General features: G+C 48.4%; 3 protein-coding genes across 7 annotated transcripts in view; 2 read left to right on the top strand and 1 right to left on the bottom strand.

The window, feature by feature from the left end:
* Positions 1 to 19,318, top strand: part of EPHX1 (epoxide hydrolase 1) — a 330,376-nt gene that overhangs the window by 193,667 nt on the left and 117,391 nt on the right. The window lies entirely within an intron of this gene.
* Positions 14,055 to 14,959, top strand: MIXL1 (Mix paired-like homeobox). The gene is given in 3 exon segments (XM_050895067.1): positions 14,055 to 14,363; positions 14,443 to 14,665; positions 14,668 to 14,959. Coding segments are annotated over 3 exon segments (768 nt in total). The 3' UTR covers positions 14,904 to 14,959.
* LIN9 (lin-9 DREAM MuvB core complex component) overlaps positions 17,805 to 19,318 on the bottom strand; it is a 40,087-nt gene continuing 38,573 nt past the window's right edge. For all 5 annotated transcript variants that reach the window (XM_050895053.1, XM_050895056.1, XM_050895058.1 and 2 more), the window contains one exon: positions 17,805 to 19,189. In XM_050895053.1, coding sequence (XP_050751010.1) covers positions 19,084 to 19,189 — 106 coding nt within the window. In that variant the 3' untranslated portion in view covers positions 17,805 to 19,083. The remainder of the gene's footprint in view (positions 19,190 to 19,318) is intronic.

Raw genomic sequence — 19,318 nt, 5'->3', positions numbered from 1 at the left:
AGCCAGAGCAGCCAGGCTCCCCTTCTTGCTCTGCCACTCGCTGGCCTTTGCATAACCACGGGCAGGTCGCTCAACCTTCCCATGTTTTAGTAAAACAGAGACACATCCCTGGAAAATGTATCAAGGTTCTCAACAGAAGGAAGTCCGCAGAGTGAAATGTGGGGATTACTCCTAAATGTTCGTTGTTCAGATTTTAGAAAAGAATGAGCTTTACTATAGCATCCACAGTTTCAGCGCTGTCCTTAGAGATCCAGCCGAGACCCCATCTCCAGTATCGCGGTGGTGTATAGTGCTAGCACAATTCCACAGTCATTCACTTCTCTCTGTTCACTCTAGATTAATAGATCATGTTTTCCTAAACAGTCCTGCTTTTAGGGCAACTCTGGACCTGGTTAGTGTGTTTTCAAACATATGTGGCCACATCCAGTTAAGAACAAAACGAGGTTTCATATGTTGGATAATATATTGCTGGACTTGCCCCATGCAAGAGCTCAGTTTATAACTGTACGTGAACAGCAGCCAGCAAAACTGCCCAAAGGAAAGGTTTGCTGCTCTGTTGTCACTATGCAGGGATTGCTGATAGCATGTAGTCAAGTGCTAGGTAAAAGTCAGGCTACATTGCAAAGCCGGATAAAATTACCTTTCTGTTAACAAACTGTGTAAAATTACTCAGTTTGGCTAACCTTGAATTCCTCCTGGTTTCTGGGGAGTTTGTGTCCCAAATTCCTTGAACTATATAATAAGATGATTGCTATAATATTTTATTTTGGTTGTGTGCACATGAAATAGGGCGGACTGGTAATACACCAGAGACTGTGTAGAGCAGCAGCTGTTACACTTTCAAAGAGCATTACTGAGCTTTTTATAGTTGGCTGCAGTTGACATCACGGCTAAATAGAGTCTTGCTCTAAAATATATTCCACCCAGCCTATGCAACCTTAAAGCCATGCATTGCTGGGAGGAGAGAGGGTCACAGGAAGCAATGCAATGCCAGCACGGAAGTAAAAGCCTGGGGATGCGTTTTCTTCTCTTTCCTGCATCCATTAGAAATGCTCTCGAAAGACTTCTTCAGGAAGAGCAGCTGCCTCTGGAGAAGAATGACAGGGTGAAACCTCTCAGCATTCAAATCTGGCCCAGGTCAGCGGTGACCGACAGCTGTAGTGACCTAGCGAGTAGGTAGCTCTCTTAGTGCCTCACAGATGACTGTCCAGACCAAAAGAGGGTAAGTGCTTTTACACTGTTACTACTGGTGCCACCATGATGCTGCTGGAACCTGGGTAAAAGCAGATGCACAGTAAAAACCATCGGTGAGGAGCACCACACAGCCAAGCCCCTTTATGGACTGGACCAGCAGCTTCCAGAGCTTTCAGGAGAATGCTTTGCACCATACTCACTATTAAGAAAATAACAAAGCTGAGTTTGGGTGAAGCTTATCCAGAACTCAAGGGTATTGAGGATAACGGTCCCCGAGGATGACATCTGCTGCAGCACAGACCTCCTGAACGAAACCTCTGCATTGCTTTAAATCCTCGCAGCATGGCACACCCTTGCCCTGAGGACCTTCTGCAGTAGCACGAGGGACAACAGTTTGGGAGCAAGTCCCATAAACCTGAAGACAGGGACTCACCACACCGATTCAGAGCAACTCCTGCCTGTACTCTGCAATCTCCATAGCTAACACAAGCAGATTAGGGACTAAGGAAGTAGTTTGGGCTAGGACGGCCCTCCACACTGCAATGCTCCATGAACTCACCTGGGCAACTGTAGCACGTAAAAAGCCACGTACTTCCCCTGCCTGCTAGAGAGATATGGGATGTGATACATGATGTGCTTCTTCCCTACGCCTGCCTGGCATTTCTGTCCAGCTAGCAATGATGCCAGCCTGTAGAGCTGAAATCACACATACTAATCAGGTGTTTTTTCCCCAGAGTATCCAAGTTGTTGCCCCGGTTCCTTCCAGGCTCCCTTTTCTCCTTCCTGACAACAGACATGATGATACAAGAATAGGAGCAGCTGCTGTGACTGCTGTACGTAACTGGTTCGCTTCCATGTGGGATATTCGGAAGACACTTTTGGTTCAATTTCTTTCAAGGGTGCTGCTCAGGGGACTGCCCGTGGGATACAAGACATGCAAACTAGGGTACAATAAAATAGGGGAGGCTGAAACGCTGCCGAATGAAGGTTTAGTGCAGAGGTTTCACCAGTGCTGATTGTATGAGGTCTAGCCCCCAAAACCTAAATCCACCCTGTGCTTGCGTGTGTCTGAATATCTATACTTACTATATTGCTGGACATACCGCATGTGAATGACCTGGGTTTCCTGAGGTACCTTTCACAGCTTTACATGCGCTGTACCTCCCCTCTGAGTCTGTGACTGAAGACTGTTTGGTTTTCAGCTATGGTTTCTTCTGAGATCCTAAAAGACCTCATGGGGACATGTCAATGTCTTACTCTTTCCCTGACCTGCTGTGCTTCATCTTGCAGGGACCCACCATCCTGGCAAGAAGTCTATTTAAAAGGCCAAGCCAGGGACGTCTAGCCTACCTTCACCACGAAAGGATGCAAAATGTGAGGAGACTGTACATCACCACGGTCTGAGAGCCTTCCCCAGGCGTTGGTTAGATGGTGTGCCAAAAATGTCACGGGTAAGAGTTACTGGTACAGCCCCTTTCACAATCTGCCACTGTTTACTGTCTCAAGAGTGTGATGGCACAATTTGACCTTAAAACGGCATGGACACAAGCCTCCTCTGTGCTGGAAAATGCATCATCCTCGTAGCCAAGTGCATCGGCACGTACCCAGCGCAGCAGCCAGGAATGATCAGCACTGCCTTCCCCCTTCCAAAATGTCAAATGAATTTCTGCTTAAACATGTGACACCAGCGACCACAGAAGTCCTCTCCAGCCTCACCCCAAGGTTGTTGCTGCCCTCTTTATGCTGTGCTCCCACCTAGCACCACACAAGGGGACCAGCGGAGAGCGTCACACCATCTCCTCACCAAGGCACACGTAGCCCATGTACTTCATGCAGGGCAACTGAGAGCAGTGCCTTACAGCATCCCCACAACGTTACCAGTGCTGCCCTCCACTCTTCTGCGCTGTAAGAAAAACACAGTTCTAACAGCAAAATCTCTCTTTTAACAAGCACTGGTTATTTTCTTCAGGAAGGAGGTGGAAAACAACACTTTGCTATATAGCAACAGCCACACTAGGAGTATTTTGCTAATGTAGTCCACCAATAAATAGGTCTAATGGAGGCATTTCCTCACCAAAAATGTGCCAGCCAAAGCAGGTACGTCCCTTGCTTATTTCTGCTGTGCCTACCAGAGGCACTACTAGTAAAGGTATTTTCCACTTAGCTTTCCCCTTCCTATTCATACCATGCTCAGTGGTCAATTCCCAAATGGCCCAAACTTCACCCAGCAAAAAAAATTGCAATTATCTAAACTATGGCTCTTCTGCCAGTGCTCCAAAGAGCACTTCATGACTCCTTTTTTCATAATTCATGATTTCTACACGCCTACATGGAGAAAACCAGCAACCCGGACCCACAGATATAGAGAGGATTTCACAGGAGTGGCTCTCCTTTTGTTGTGAAGAAAAAGTGAAAGTCTTTCCTACTGTGTGATGTGGTCCATGGTTTCTGCATCTGCTGAAAACACTGACAAGAGTTTGAGAACCGACCCTGGGAAATGCGGACAGAGAAAAGACGTCAGGCAGGCCTGCAATGACCGCGTCTTCTGCAGCTCTTTGTGCATACACATTTTACATGGTCCTAAGTAAAATTCCCATCTGAAACCAGCTTTGTCACTTTGGTTAGCCAAAAGAATCTGGTGAAGCTGCATTGCTGCAAGATTAGATAAAGGCCTGGAGAGCAGGAAGCAGGCACCGATCCTGCTCTGGAACAGGGATCTTCTAGGAATAACCCTGTGTGTCTCTGCCAGCATGCTACGCACCTTCCCTTCAGCAACAGGGCCATAGGCAAGTTACAGTGGCATTTGATGTATACGTTTGGGCAGCCCAGACTTGGCTATACACTGTTAACAGCAACTTGCTGCTGTGGAAAGCTGAAACGCAAAGACCTGTTTGAGATGAAGGAGGTCAGTGCTCACATTCTGGACAGTTTGTTAGGATGAGGAAAGAGCGCAACTTACAGGGGTTTGCTTGTGTGGGCACCTCTGTGGCTCTTCACATCTCACAGATAGAAATTATCCTGGTCCCTCAAGCAGGAGCCTGCTCCATGCAGCCAGTGGAAAGATCACCATTTGTCTGAAGAGATGCAAAATCAGGCTCTGTGGGCAGGGAGGATCAGTCTTCGGTCTGTCAAGATTTTCAGTGTCAGCAGGTTCCCTCTTTCTCCTGGACTGCTCTGTACATGCCAGGACTCTTGCCGCCTTATCTGATAAGAAATACAAAACACAGACGAAGGACAGTTCAACCAAGAAAGATTAATCAAAGGAAACTCCTTATCTTCTCACTTCTGCCCTTTGAAGACCCCAACTTTTTCTATCCTGGCAAGATTTGAAAGAAATACAGCCTTTTTGAAATGCTAGAAAACCATGAACGCTGCTATACTGGCACTGACCAAGACACACATGCTGTAAAACACCCAGGTGATGCTGTGTTTGACGTGATATTGTGCCCAGTTTTGCAATTTCCAGCCACCGTCATAAAGACTTTGTCTACAGTCATGCTTCAGGCATTGACAGTGAGCCCGAGGGTGGTAACAAAAGAGGACAGCAGCAGTGGAACTGCAAATAGAAAGCTACACTACGACGCTGCTGCACCCGTTTTTGATTACTCAGCCTTGCAGCAAAATCTCATCACTCCTTTATACCTTCTCTTACCTCAAAGACCTTAAGACAGCCTCCCAGATGTGAAGATATGACAGCAAAAGAGGAAAAACGTGGTCTCGTAAAGATATGGGGGATGGCTAAGATGGCAGTAGAGAGCTGCTGCGATCACTGCCGCCTGGAGTCACTCTCGATCTGGGATTGCAGTTGTCTCATTTGGAGTAATAAATGTATTTGCTCTTTGGCATGTGTCCAGCGGCACGGAGAAACTTCCAGGGGGTGGGGAAGAAAAGCTGTCAAGGAGAAAAGTCTTAAATCCCCCAAGTAATATGTGTAAGACAAGGTTGGTCAAATGCAAAAGAGGGGAAAGAATCAACGGGACTAAAAGATAACGGAGAAAGAGATAAAAGTACCAATAAAAGGAAAGAGAGGAAGACCTTTAGACAACAAAGGAGAGGATTAGACTAAGGAGGTGACAAGGGTGTGCCCTTGACAAACGGGGCCAAAGTCAAATAGAAAAATAACCCTGCCAGAAATAAAAGCAGAGGAGCTGAGCTTGAATAATCGGGGAAGAAAAACAGCTGTCATATAAAATGGAGATGAGAGAACAAGAGGCATTTTGAAGGTCTGGGGCAAGAGTTGCTTGAGCAGGGCAGCCTGGGGGCCACCGGTCCCAGGTGGAGGGCAGGGACATGCCCTACAGAGCGTGTTTGCGGAGAGAAGTGAGGCAACATGCGGGATGGTATCGGATGGCTTATCTGGGATGGTCGAGGCAGGAGGATGGGATAGTGAGGGAGGAAGATGGAGATACTTTTCTATGCAAATGCGTGGAGCTTCCATGTGAGTCAGACACCAGAAAACTGTGCCGTGGGCTTACAAAAATCAGGATAACCCACAGAAATAATGCCTACTGGGTTCGTTGCGTGGTGTTTTCTTTCTTTTTCTTTTCTTCAGTGTGATTTTAAATAGCAAAGAAATATGAGTCAATTCACGCATGGAAGAGAATTGCTTCATCAAATGGCATAGTAACCGCTGCACTCCCCAGCTATGATCACCCAAAACTGCTGATTTAATGATCAACTGCAAATCCCCAGCTCAGGTGGAGCTTCCCACCTTCCATCTACATGTTAAAGCTGAAAATCTTCCAAACTGTACAGAGGCCTGAATATCTTTGAAATGAAACGCCCCAGAAAAAAATGCTAGAGCAAACCAAAATGGTTTTGTTGCAAATGCCATGATACACGAGAGACCCACAGTCCCTCGTCTCCAAAACTAACCAGAAAAGAAGATGGGAAACATTTAAATGAATGATAAGACTGAAGCCAGAGCACCGGCCTTGGCACGTGCCTGAGCAGCAGCAGGGAAGCGCAGGGAAGCCAGCTGAAGAAATCTCCAGTCAATACCACTCAGAGAGGGAAGACCTGTGGGATTTAATAGCACCAGAGCAGCCAGGGGCAGAGAAAGATAGTGGATCCATGTTGGTATCGTAACAGGCATCTGACCTTACTGGGAAACTTCTGGTTTTATGTATTGCCTTCTGGTTTTGAACCATTGGAGCAAAATTTGCTTCACATTTGGATCTTTTTCTCAATAGCCATGAGATATAAGCTTTAACAAAAAAAAAAAAAAAAGAAAAAAGTGAAATTCTCATAAAAATCTATTAATTTCAGCAGCTCATGCACTCAGACAGACACCAAACACTGCAAGGCAGAAACAGAGAATCTTGTGACTGTCATTTGCTAAGCTGGGGTAGAAGGAATACCTCACCACGTGCAGGGGATGATGATAAGGGTTTAGGAGTCTGCCAAGGAAAGGCACAAAACAATGCCTTCACACTGCTTGCTAAGGCCAAGGAGCCTGAAAAAGGAAGAGAGGGGACTGTTGGAGCTTTTCATTCTGTTATTCAGTGCTATTAAAAGAGGATGTGGCCTCTCTGCTATATATCACCCTGCCTTCCCCTGCCAGCCCTGCTGCGTGTGCGTTTTCTGGCTGCATCCTGGAAGGCTGCCTCTCCTAAGCAGGCGCTGTACGAAAAGGAGGTAAACAGGGTCCTGTCTTTTTCCTTAGCTCTTCCGTTCTTTTTTTCTTCTTTCTTTGGGTTTTTTTTTTTTTGTTCATCTGCAGAGATAGAGTTTTTTCCTTTGGTGGTACAGTGAATTAATTAAACATTCCTGGGAGTTCAGATAACCCATTAATTTTATATATACAACCACTTGCATCAACAGTTGTTATAAAATTCTTCATTAAGGAAAATATCTCTAAGAATGGGGTATGACCTTGTTCAGAGCATGCGAGTAAGCAAAGCAACACGATGAGGTCTATTAGACAGAGGCTTTAGGTTCTCTCACAGTACCACATGCTATAAAATCAGAGAGGGCACAGAGATAAATTGCAACAAGGAATGTTTCAGCCTAGGGCTTGCTGCCACAGCAATCTTTGTGGGACTGCCCACTCACTGCAGGAGCAACGGTGAGAGTCAGGTACACGCATCCTGTCATTCTCAGGGTATCTCAAAACTCAAGGGCAGGCTGAGGTTTAACAGTGTCTAAATTCAACCCTAAATATCCCCTGCCCTTCCAACCAGCCTCTCCTATCTCCAGGTAGCTTCCTCCCTATTGCCCTTTCCTTTCCATCTTCTCACCGCCACCATTTGCTCTTATCTCCCTCCCACTCCCATATCCTTGATCTTCCTCTCCCTCCGAAGGTAGGGAGCCAGCTGCCAGCCATCAGACATACTCTGCTTTTGCCCCTTTGCTACATCTGGGTCCCCTCTGAACCTGGGCATCTCGCCCCAAATCTGTTCCTGTTGGGATTTAGCAAATGCAGCCCCTTGATCTTTTCATATGCATTTGCTAGGTTCTTACGCCTCCCCCACGGCTGCCTTCTTCAAGGCTTTCTGTGTGTCTGAAGCTCTTATCAACTCCTCAGAACAGAATACACAAATGGCACCACCGGGTCTTGAAGTCACGTCTCACACCTCTCAGGAAATGGCTTACCCCACCAAGTCACATCCCCCTCCTAAGCACAGGGCTAAAGTCACAAGATACTATTAGTTCCTTGTTGCCAAAACCAAAGAGAGACAGCAGTTTAATTTTCAAAGGAAAATAGATCATGCACATATAGATGTAATCAGATCCTAGCCAAGCAAGACAGTCATCTTTCAGACAGAACACAACTGCTTGTCACACCGCATTTATTTTAACCCCATGGAAGATCTGTGCATAGAGCTGTTGGGCAAGACTGGCCCTTTACTTTGTGATCTGAAATAACTGGTGGCACTGCAGCTGGGCTGGGCTGCACGAGCGGTGTCCTGCATCGGGGACTGATGTCACCAGGCTCTGACATTGTTCTGGTTCTCCACTGCGATGGGCTCCGTCACATATTTCTTACCTGTACGTACAAAAGCCCTGAAAGGAGTTCAGCCCAGCCCCTCGGTCACAGGTCACTATTCAGGGTACTGCGGCCGCACCGCCATGGGTCACACTGTCAGCCACATAACAGGAACAGCATCGCTCTCCCTTTCACTCCCCAGCCCCAGTGCCCAGGCCCAACCGGGACAGCCTGGGGACAGCCTGGAGCGTGGCCAAGTCACTCTTCTGGCCTTGTAGTAAGACACTGGATCCACCTCAGTGTCTCACAGGTGGAGGTGAGCCTGAGGGTCAGAGACAAACACAGCTATTTCAGTTTTACAGATGGCGAAGCCAAGGCACAGAAGTCAGCATTTTGCCTGGGACCACACAAGAGACGGAGCCATGAACGCAACAGCGGCATCCTCAGCCTGCGGCGCTTTTCAAACAAGTCACCGTACTGATCACACCCACCACACACGTGCAATGGGAACGGCACAGCCCCAAGCGTGAGTGTGCCGTCGTCCATCCTTCTGAGAGGCAGAAGGAGCGCTCTACATCAAATACGCTTCCTGGGCTGACCAGGAAAGCAAACCCCCTCTTCTCTGTAGAGTGCTGGTCCCTGTGTTCAGGGAGGCTGGGATCTGCTCTGGGACTCCCCTAGGAGCAGAGGATGATGTGCAGGGTGAGGCAGTGAGGACCTCCTCAGCACCCTGCTGGGGCTCTGGCGAGGATGAGCTCTCAGGGACGCAGCTGAACGTCCAAGATGGACAGGCAGCTCAGGTCTCTCAAGAATAAGCTTCAAGACATCTGCAAACTATGCCAAAGTGAGGACTATACACGGCTCACCTTCTCAAGCTCTTCCTTGTTATAGCCATGAGGGCTAAAAACACAAACGCTATGAAATGACAACTTTCAATTAAAAACATGGCATCACTGTGAGATGCCAGAACTCTACCTAAAAGCCTGGATGTGCCTCAGTACATAGATCTCGGTGTATGTACATCGGGAAGACCTGATAAACCTCTAAAAGCATTCGGAAGCTGTAAAGAGCTTTGTCACAGTGACTAGAAGCAATCGGAGGGAAATTAAGCATTCATCTAAAGATTTCCTCTTAGGCAGAATGAAAAAAACCTCAAACTCTAAGCCTAGCCTGCATTAAGGATTTTTGCTATCAGGGCCCTGCTAGAGAAGCTGGAAATTATATGGCATTTTCATGCCAGCAGAAGCTCTGGAGCAAATGTAGTTATGCATGCAACCATAAAAATGTGTCTGCTCTACAATTAATTTTGTGAGATATACAGGCATTGCTTCTTCAATACAGCTTAAACTTAAGCTAAGTCTTAACAGCAAAAACGTGTTTTTGTTTTTTCTTAAGCTTTCTTTAAGCTAATGAAATCAGGTTTGTGTGACTACTGTTCCTCTTTTGGTCAGTCTCCTAATACAAGCTTTTGAACCTGGTGGCCAGTTTCAATTAAAACTGATGCAGAAATTGAGATCTCCAAGATACCAAGTCTGTGCACGTTTAGTCAGGGAGACAAGAGACTGCTACATTTGCACTACTAAAAGCTTCGATCTCAGGTTTAGACACCAGAGAATTCATGTTAAAGACAGCCACCAAAAAGAAAAAAATAATCAGCTTTGCTGGAATGAAAAAATACTGTGCAAGAGCTGTCTCCCTGCAGAGTCCTAGAAGGAACAAAGTGATGTGACAAGCCAGAGGAGTTCGAACACAGCACAGGCTGTACTAGTGGTTACAAACCACTGCACGGCAAAGCCCATCGTGTCTCATCCCCTCCAGGACTGAGCAGCAGAACTGCTCGTGTGTGTTCGTTATCTAAAGGGGTGCGTTTGTTTTGGCAGCAAAGACACGACTGAATGTCACACTGCCGCCTACTCTTGCCATGCGTTCTGGGATGCCTCCCAAGCCCCAGCTCCTCAAGTCACGTAAGGCAGGATCTTAATCTGCACATTTGAAAGATGACTTTGTGGCCCTCAAAAGCCTGAGAGAACCTCCCCAGCTTGATATGCAAAAGGCTAGAAAGCCAGCAGGCCAGCATACCCTGCACAGGGCCCATCTCCCCCTTCTTCTCCAAAATCTCAGTGTTTCAGAGCCTGTCTTATCCTTGCTGGATGCTCGCAGCTGGCAGCGGTGACATGATAGCGTGTTCTCCACCTGAAGCTTAAAACCGTGCTTTTTTTGCAGGTACAGGTGCATTTCGTATTGTGAGAGTCCCCTTGGCACAGGTACCTCAGTGCAGAGGTACTCCCAGCACGGACAAAAGCGTAAGGAGTTTCTCTCTTGACAAATACAGTGAAGGTCAATGTAATCAGCCTCTGAAGCAGGCTGTAATCTCTGTTATCTACACAAGGTAGTCTGCTCTTCCCTTAGAGATAGCTATCTCAATTTTAGCCATCTTAATTTCAAAAAGCAAGCCACTTCTAGACTTATATCATAGCTTCTGCACTTCGAGGGAAGAAGTAAAATCCCCCTTTGTGCCTAGACAGGACACAAATAAAAGCAAGTATACAGAATAGGAAGGGACAAAAGTCTGAATGTTTTCTTAAATGCTTCCAGCCCTTACCTAGGTATAACTCCATGCAGATGCTGGCACCTACAAGGCACTGGAAACCTCGTCAGACTACAAGGGGCACAGCAAGATGAAAAACTTCTTGTCGGGAAAAGGAAACTCTGCGGAATCCAGACACAGTGCTTCTTCCTTGCTGCAGGAGGCACACAGGCATCGCTTTTAGCACATCGGTGGGATGACAATCTGTGGGAGCTGCGGAGAGGTGTGCCAGCATCGGGAGGGGAGAGAACTGGCAGAAGAAAGCAAAGAGCTGTCTTTGATGCCATCCTGCTTGCCTAGGAGGAGGCAAAAGCCTGATCTCCACCTAACAGCACACTCCTTTACAATTAGAGCACCGTCCCCCTTGCCTTTTTTCAATCTTAGATCCCTTTCAAACCAAGCCAATGCAGAAGGGTGGCCACCAGGATCCCACAGAGGAAATTAGTGTGTCATGCTTTGAGCAATAGGAAAGGGAAAATATGATTCCTGGGCTCTGGTCTTGCCCCAGAATTGCTCTGCTTTCATGTCCAGCACATACTACTGGTACGCAGAAGGGGACTCACCGCCAAGCTGTATCAACGTGCTGGTATTAGCCAGCCAGCCCAGAAAAGGAAACTGAAGCAGAGAGAGTGGAAGGAAACAGAGGTCAGCACCAAAGGCGTGCAGCCAGGCAGCGCAGCCAGGCCTGCCTACAGCTGCCTCAGCCACGCACGGGTAAGCGGCGGGAACGTCTGCTCGGACACGCAGTCGTCTGCAGACGGGTAATTCAGTGACTGAGCGTGAACCCCGTACCCTGGAGCCTGTGTGTGTAATTCTGGGCTGCGTTAAGGGCACCGACCATTTCGCCCACACGATTCAGTCACAGTAGCGCAGGCGTACCTAGCCTGTTTTATAGAGCTGCAAAACACAGGCTTCCTGTTCCACATCAGAGAACTAGCAGTCAAACTGCACTCATATACAAGATCTATTGCAACAAAGTTTAGTGTGTAGAAATTATTTTTCTTCCTCTGTAACAAAGTGGACTTGACTTCTTTTTATGGTCTATAAATGTTATATCTGTGTTTCTTAATGAAAGCTGTCAGGCCTGGGAAATGTCTCCATTCATTTCCTCATCAGGGGAAGCATGTTAGCTGCCGTTACAAGATAGCTATTGGAACACCTCTGGTACCATAAAGTGCAAGGGAACTGAGAAGGCTTTTGGCCTGAAGGATGTCACAGCAGTCAGAGATCAAAGAGTCAGCCCATTTCCAGATTTATGAGTTGGGAATAGGTCTATTAGCTCCCAGTACTCGCTCCTTCCTGAGTATGTATTCAGTATACATTGATAAAGCAGTCATCTTAATGGGAAGTCTGACACTGACAGCCACCACGCTCCTGGGCAGTCTGTCTCAGTTTTGTCCTCTTCTAGCTCAGCATCAGATCCAGGTGGCGGCAGTCCTAGGAGCACCCCCAGATGGGATCCCCTCATTCCCCTCCTGCTCCACCCGGCAGTGCCTTCTCGCTTGTACGGCCGTCCCAGGGGCTGCTGGTGACCCACGGGCGGGGGAATCCCAGATCTGGATAAAAAAACCCCTGCTGTTACTGTACAGTTAATTTAACTTGGATTAGTTCCCTGATCACACTGTGTGGACTCACACACGGCTTAGCAACCCTCTCAGCTAAAGGGAAAGCAGCAGGATGGGGGTCAACAGTGGGGGGCTGCAGTGCCAGCAGCTACTTGAGCCTGGGCTGCTGCTGCTGCTGGAAGAACACATGTATGCGTGTGAAAAAACACATTTCCCTGAAAAAGCTGCTCTCTCTGTCTGGTGTACTTAATCCACCTTAGCCAAATCCTAAAAACTAAAGTCAATGTCCCTAGAAGGGCATAATTCAAGGCAGGATTAAATCCTTCAGAAACCTAAAGGATGTCACATCCCTATTCTGCATTACACAGGAAAGAAACCTCTACTTACGTTTTTCAGCAAATGTTGTTTGATGTAAAATAGAGTAAAATATTCATCATGTAAATGTAATACAGGGTAATTCCCTTTTGGTGCCACCTGTGGCATCTTCTAAATCTGCACAGAATCTGCAGAGCAATTCAACCCTCCCCGAGTCTTTTATTAAAAACCTAAAATAATGCTGTCCGTGCTTTCTGGATTACCACTCACCTGCGCCCTTTCTCACCACCGTGCCCTCTCGTTACACTGCTAATTGAGAACGCTGTACAAGCCTCATGTTTCTGACCGCCGTCTGCAGACTACAGGCCATGAGTTCGGGAACAAACGACCTAGAAACTTCATTAATGAAAGCACCCGGATCGCTGCACATGTAAAAGCACAAAGGTACAAACGCTTTAGGAATAAAACTTTCAAAAATGGCTTTTAACGATCGAAACACCGCTCTTTCATACAAAGTCACTTTTCATAGGAGACGGTCCTGTAAAGCAAAACGAGGGCAAACCCTTTTTAAAGCGCCTTGGTGGCGGTCAGGCATTGCCTGTTGGAGCGCGCCGGCAACATTTCAGTGGGAGACTCTCTCCAGCTGGGAAACAGTTATCGCAGAAGTGCCGGGGCTGTGTGGGTGCGAGCGGGAGCGTGCAGGCATTAGCAAGTGGGTGGAAAAGGTGACGGCACCAGTGTCCGTCTCTGCCCTGTCTGAGCTGCTGGGGCTCTCCAGGCGCGTTATAGCTTTGCATCTTAAAAAGAAGAGATGTTTTGGCAGTAGGCACAGCAGGAGGCCGTACGCTGCCCCGCACAGCTGGCAGCAAAGCACTGCAAACAGAGCAGCCGCGGCCACGTGAAGAGATAACTTTTGTTTACTTTGAGTCTCGCACTATGTGAGACCCCTCACTCACCAAAGCGGACAGCTGCTGGAAAACACTCACCTCCACACCAGCAGCGGGAGGGGGCCAACTCCGTAATCGCATCAGCCCACATACTGTATCAGAAATAACCCAGCTGCGGGACTGGGCCCTATCCGGGGTGCCAACCTCCCAACACCAAGTTGTTTTGCCCACAGAAGGCGGACGCAAACCCCGCTCCGCTCTCCCTTTTGCTGCCCGTGTTTCGTGCAGGGAGTCGAGGGCCGCCAGCCATCACCCACCCCGTCGGGCACGCGTGGGGCTGCAGTGCCCCGGCCACCGCTGAGGCCTCCGGCCTGAGCAAGGGAGGGGACGTCCCAAGCGGGCACCCCACCAGCAAGCCTGGGGTGCGGGGCCAGGCGGCTCGGCGGGGTGCCCAGACCTCCGCGCCCACCTTCCCCACGGGGCCGTGCCGCCTCCCTTCGAACCCCCGCCCCTGCCGAGCCCCCTCCCCGGCTATAAAGTGCGGCGGGACGGCCCCGGCCCCCTCCTCGCCCGACGCCATGGCCGCGCTGCGCTTCGGGGAGCCCCCGGCGGAGCCGTCCGCCTTCCCCGCGGGCAGGTGGGCGGGGGGCGGCGGGCCCGGCCCGGCCTCGCCCGCCCTCAGGGCGCTTCCCCCGGCGGAGCGGGGCCGCCCGCCGTCGGAGCCGTCGGAGGGGGCGCCGGCGGCCTCGCAGCGTCGGAAGCGGACCAGCTTCACGGCGGCGCAGCTGGAGACGCTGGAGCTGGTCTTCCAGGACACCATGTACCCCGACATCTACCTGCGGGAGAAGCTGGCCGACGCCACGCAGATCCCCGAGTCCCGCATCCAGGTGAGGGGCGCCGGCTGCGACCTACCGCGCCGCCCCGGGGCCGCCCCCGCCCGCCCTCACCGCCGCCCTCTCTCCCCAGGTCTGGTTCCAGAACCGCCGCGCCAAGTCCCGCCGCCAGCGGGGACCGCCCCGCCCCGGCCCCGCCGCGCCGCCGCCCGCCGAGCCGCCGCCGGGCTACCCGCGGCCGCCCCGCTTCACCGCCCTGCGCGCCCCGGAGCGGCCCCGCTGCGCCCTCTCCGGCGTGGCCCAGATCGTTCAGATCAAGGAGGAGGGCTCGGTCCCCTATGAGTGGCCGCCGGCCGCCGCCTTCCCCCCGGCCCCGGCTTCGAGGGCTTTCCCCCCAGCCATCCCGGCGGGACCGAGGCCGCCTCCTTCGCGGGGCCGCCGCCGGCCGTGGGGAGCGCGGCCGGCCCCTACCCGCCGGCCCGCGCCTTCTGTGGGCAGTACTCGCCCGTGTCGGACGCCGAGGACACCAGCGGCTACTCGGAGTCGGGCTCGGAGTGGGAGGAGAACGCCCTCGGCGCCTTCCGAGCCCTCTGAGCGTCGCCCCGGGCGGGACCCGGCCCTGGGGGGGTTAAAGCTGCATCCCCTGGCCTCGATGCCAAGTCCTCCCCCGCCGAACCCAGTCCTGGGGGTACGCGGCTGAGGCGGGGAGCAGTCACATACCGCCCTACCTCACCCCTGCTCTGCAACTGTTGCACTTTATCCGGTAGTAACTGATTTTACCTATTTATTTAAGATACATACGAGTCACCTCCATCAGCTGAGGGCATTTTTTTACACTGTATTTAAAGATTTCCGTTAGCATGTTTTGTATTTCTATTTAACCTTCTTTAGCCAAAAAGCTAACCAAGTCCACTGTGTTTTGGGGGTGGGGGCTGGCCTTAGAAAAGCAGACGAGTGGGATGGTCTGTCGGGATTTTTTGACCGAGGAAAAAAAAAAATAAAGGTTTACATTTTTGCTCTACTCGTGTGTGTACCTGGGGCAGGGACAGGGTTTCTTACCTTGGCCGATGTGGGGGAGAGAACAGAGGTGGCAGATATCCCAGCTGCAGGTTCTCTTCTCAGGTCCTGGAGAGCCCTGGCTGCGGTTCAGGTGTGAGGAAGAGACCTAAGGGGCCTGAAGGACAGGTTACACAAACTGCCTTAAACCGTCCCGGTCAGTATTTGCTTTAGATCTGCTCTAAACAACCGCCCCGATCCCTGAACGGAAATGCAAATTTCAGGCCTAAGTCATACAAACCCCAAAGCCTCAAATCATTGCCTTGCTCAGACAAAAGTCTCAACTCTGCCACTTAAGCCAAGGCAATGGCTTGGTTAAACTTAGAAAACTTAGTTAAACTACAGAAAAGTAGGAGTATTTTGTGAACACTGTGAAGGCGCTTTAGCTTCGAATTTGAATACTAGGGACTACACAGAAGCTGTTTACATGATCGGTAGTGGGCTGAATGGCTCTGCACTGAGAACACCAGAATTAGTAGTAACAGAAGCCTCTCCCCTAATTCAGTCAATTTATTAAGGAAGGATATATTACTATATATGTATTTTGAGGATAAGGCCAGTTCTTCCTGCCTACAAAGCTGTACTTCAGAGCCTTGCAGAGCAAGTTGTAAGACTCCGGTTACTGAGGAGCACCTGAGTGCCACGACACTCTGATGGCTTGGAGGCACAGAAAAAGCGACCCGCGTAGCGGCGGCAGAAATACCCTGCATCAGGAATCGTGCCCCACAGAATAAGGTTACCAATGCACAAAATCCCTCAGGGTGACCCCCTAACATACCTGTGCTCGCAAGATCTGGGTCAGCTGAACCGTGGGTTGAAGCGCAAGCCTGTAAGGCTAAGTGGCAGGGCAGGACTGCCGATTAATATTCTCTCTCCAAAAAACAGAGCTGTGCTTGGAAAAAAAACGTGAAGCAAAAGCCAACCAACCAACCAACAGCAGACGCCGTCCGCCCCAAGTGGACTCGGGTGCCTAAGGAGCTGTTACGTTAGGGGTCGGGAAGACCCCAGAAGAGAAGTACTTACAGGAGGAGGCAGAAAATGAGACAAATATTTCTTGGGGTGTAGGGTGAATTCAAGTCTACTGGCTGTAAGAAACCAAACTAACTTGTTCTACTCCTGCAGACTTAAGTTACAGTAGTTGTAGTGAGTTCTTGAGATTCCTATTACGCTTAGGCCACATTCAGCAGAAACAGTCGGGTTTTTTTACTGTATTTCACCAAAACTCAACAACATTAACTCTCACCTAACGTTTCAGTAATCAAGGGGAAACGCAGCCTATTGAAGAGAAGCGGCGTGTACATTCACATTGCCTACGTGTGTTGGCCAAATGACGTGTGAAAGTACATGGATACTTTTATGACAAATTATGTATCTTCCAATTATGTTACGTTACCCTGCAATGATTAAAAAACCCACTTCAACACAAACCGTGTTGGAAAGAGCGCACTGAAGAAGCTATGTGCAAAAAGCACCATACCTACGCAATCAGAGTTAAGATTGGAGTGTGGTGGTTATTGCAATGTATTCTGTGTCCAGTAAGAAATGAGTTTGTCGTGAAAAGCCAGGTTCCCAAATCCTCTTCGCTGAATGCCATTCTTGGTAGGGGTATCTACCAGCGTCTACAACTTCTCTCTCCCTCAGTTTGGGGCGCTGGCTCTCAGCAGGGCAAAGTTAGCCTCCTGATGTTTTGTACCGGGAAGTCCTATTCCACAAAAGCATTCAACGCCTACGCTTAACTTGTAAGTATGCAAGCAGAGTCCCGACAGAGCCGTAAGGGATTACAGAGGCTCGTACCGTAAGCCAGTGAGCTGCTGCTGGAAAAAGTAGTCCTGGCTGTTTCCTTGCGCCAGCACCGGCGCCCACCGCCCCTGGCAGCGAGCGAGTTCAGTGCGCGACACAGGCGGAAAACTCGACAAAAAGGGTGGACTGTTCTTCAGCGGCACAGCTGCCTGAACCGGCACGCTAGCGGGTTTTATGAGCAGCAGATGACAAGGACAGGGGTGCGAGGGGACAGTTCCTTTTCCCCCTGAGTTAGCTGTAGATCACGTCAGTCACCGTCAGACTAAACCTATGTGCCTTAAGTTAGGCTTTGGCACCTTTCTCTGTTTCAATGAAAAGGGCAGTGGGAGAGGACCTTTCTGTCGTCTTCACCAAACGGATCGTAACACCACAAAACAATGGGTAATGTAATTACAAAAGCAATTGCAGGGACCACTACGATGTTCTATTGCGTTATGAGAGGTAAATTTCCATGGGTAACTCGGAAAAATCAGTGCTTCGCATTATTTGGTAACATCCCTTGTAAAATTTCTAAATACCTTTTAAAACAGCTACTCACCTTGTCCTCATAACATTTCATTTTCAGCAATTAAATTAACTTCCCTTAAAAAAAATGACCTGAGACCTTCTGCAAAAAAGTTTGCATTTTTGTGAAATATATCAACTCTCATAGGTCAATTTATTCAGAGTTACAAATGTCATTGAGAATAAAAGATTTATGCATTTCTCTTAATTAACAGAACAAGTTTAGCTAAATAGAAACTCTGCACTAAAGTTTTGCAGTGGCACAATACCAACACAGAATACAGAAGCATCTTTAAACTATACAAAATTTTAAAATTGAAAATAATCCTGTTTACATATTCTTTATACATTAACATATAAAAGACCTCATTTAATGAGGCATCTAAAAGAATCAAAAACATCTCTACAGCTATCTCTGAAAATTCATATCTGGAAACAATTCATTACACAGAAGCTTTACAAGACTATTTAAACAAACCAATACACACTTTTTACAAGATTAACATTCCAAAAGGTACTCATAGGCAGGTTGTCACTTTTTATTTTTGCAGTTTACCTCACTGGTTATCTTTAATTATAAAAATCTTCGTATTTATAGATGTTGGGTATTGTTGGATAACCAGTAGTCTAATTTAAAAGTTGTGCAAAACAAACAAAAATTTGGAAAAACAGTACGTTTAACCAGTCATTTATATAAAATACCAACTAAAGCACTTCTTTTGCCCCGCGTGGAGGGAAAAAGCCATAACCAATCTCTTTCTGGAAAGTTACCAGTTACATTTTTATATTCCTTCATAAGACTCCTTCTATAAGTTATGATAAATTAAAAGTTCCAACGAGACACTGACTGATCGATAGACCTGCCCAACGTCCTCAGGTTTACAGCTTCTGCTTGCTGCCGGTATCCTGCTGCTGCTGTAGGTCAGGAGCACTCCGCCTGCGTTGTCACCACGCTACCCGAAGGCTGAAAGGGCAACTCTCAGGCACCTACGCAGAGGCGTAGCTTTACGTAACAAAGACCTGCCGTGTGGCTACCAATTCGAGCCATTTCCTCTTCATCACTTCTAACATGCCAGGAGAGCCAACAGCAAGAGGTGTGCAGAATTCATCTGAACTTTTAAAAACTAAGTTCAAATTATATGAAAGTACGTTTTCAAGTTTATGATAATAAATGCAATTACTAAGAGATTACCAGTTAGCAAAACTACTGTATGTGAATAACAAATGGAGAAATCTAATGTAACGCTGGCCAGTAATGCTGGTTTTCTTAAGAAGCAGATATAATATATTTAAAAGGGTCCTTTCTGAGAGGTTTTCTTTTCCCTTATCTTCTGGCAGTTAGGATATTTGGTGAAGCCTATATAAAGGAAGAGGATTTTCCAGAACTACTTGCTGTACACTTGAAAGAAAATTTTCAGTCTCTGTTGGTGTTGTTAGCTGCAAAAGCATGTAAATTTCCCATCTGGCTCAGACCACTCTGAATATGTGCAACGTGGATCTCAACGTTATTCTGAAAACAACTACAGGAAGAGAAGAAGAAGAAAGGGAAAAAAAGAAAAAGGTGTTAAACCCCATATTTAAGAGTTCTGTCTGAATATTTCTACAGTGAAAGTCAAGGTACGAACATAGCCAATACAAAAATTCAGATG

Source organism: Gymnogyps californianus, chromosome 3, assembly GCF_018139145.2.
Source record: "Gymnogyps californianus isolate 813 chromosome 3, ASM1813914v2, whole genome shotgun sequence".
Taxonomy (NCBI): Eukaryota; Metazoa; Chordata; class Aves; order Accipitriformes; family Cathartidae; genus Gymnogyps; species Gymnogyps californianus.
Note: the sequence above shows the minus strand (reverse complement) of the source record. Positions and strands in the feature narration are given on the sequence as shown.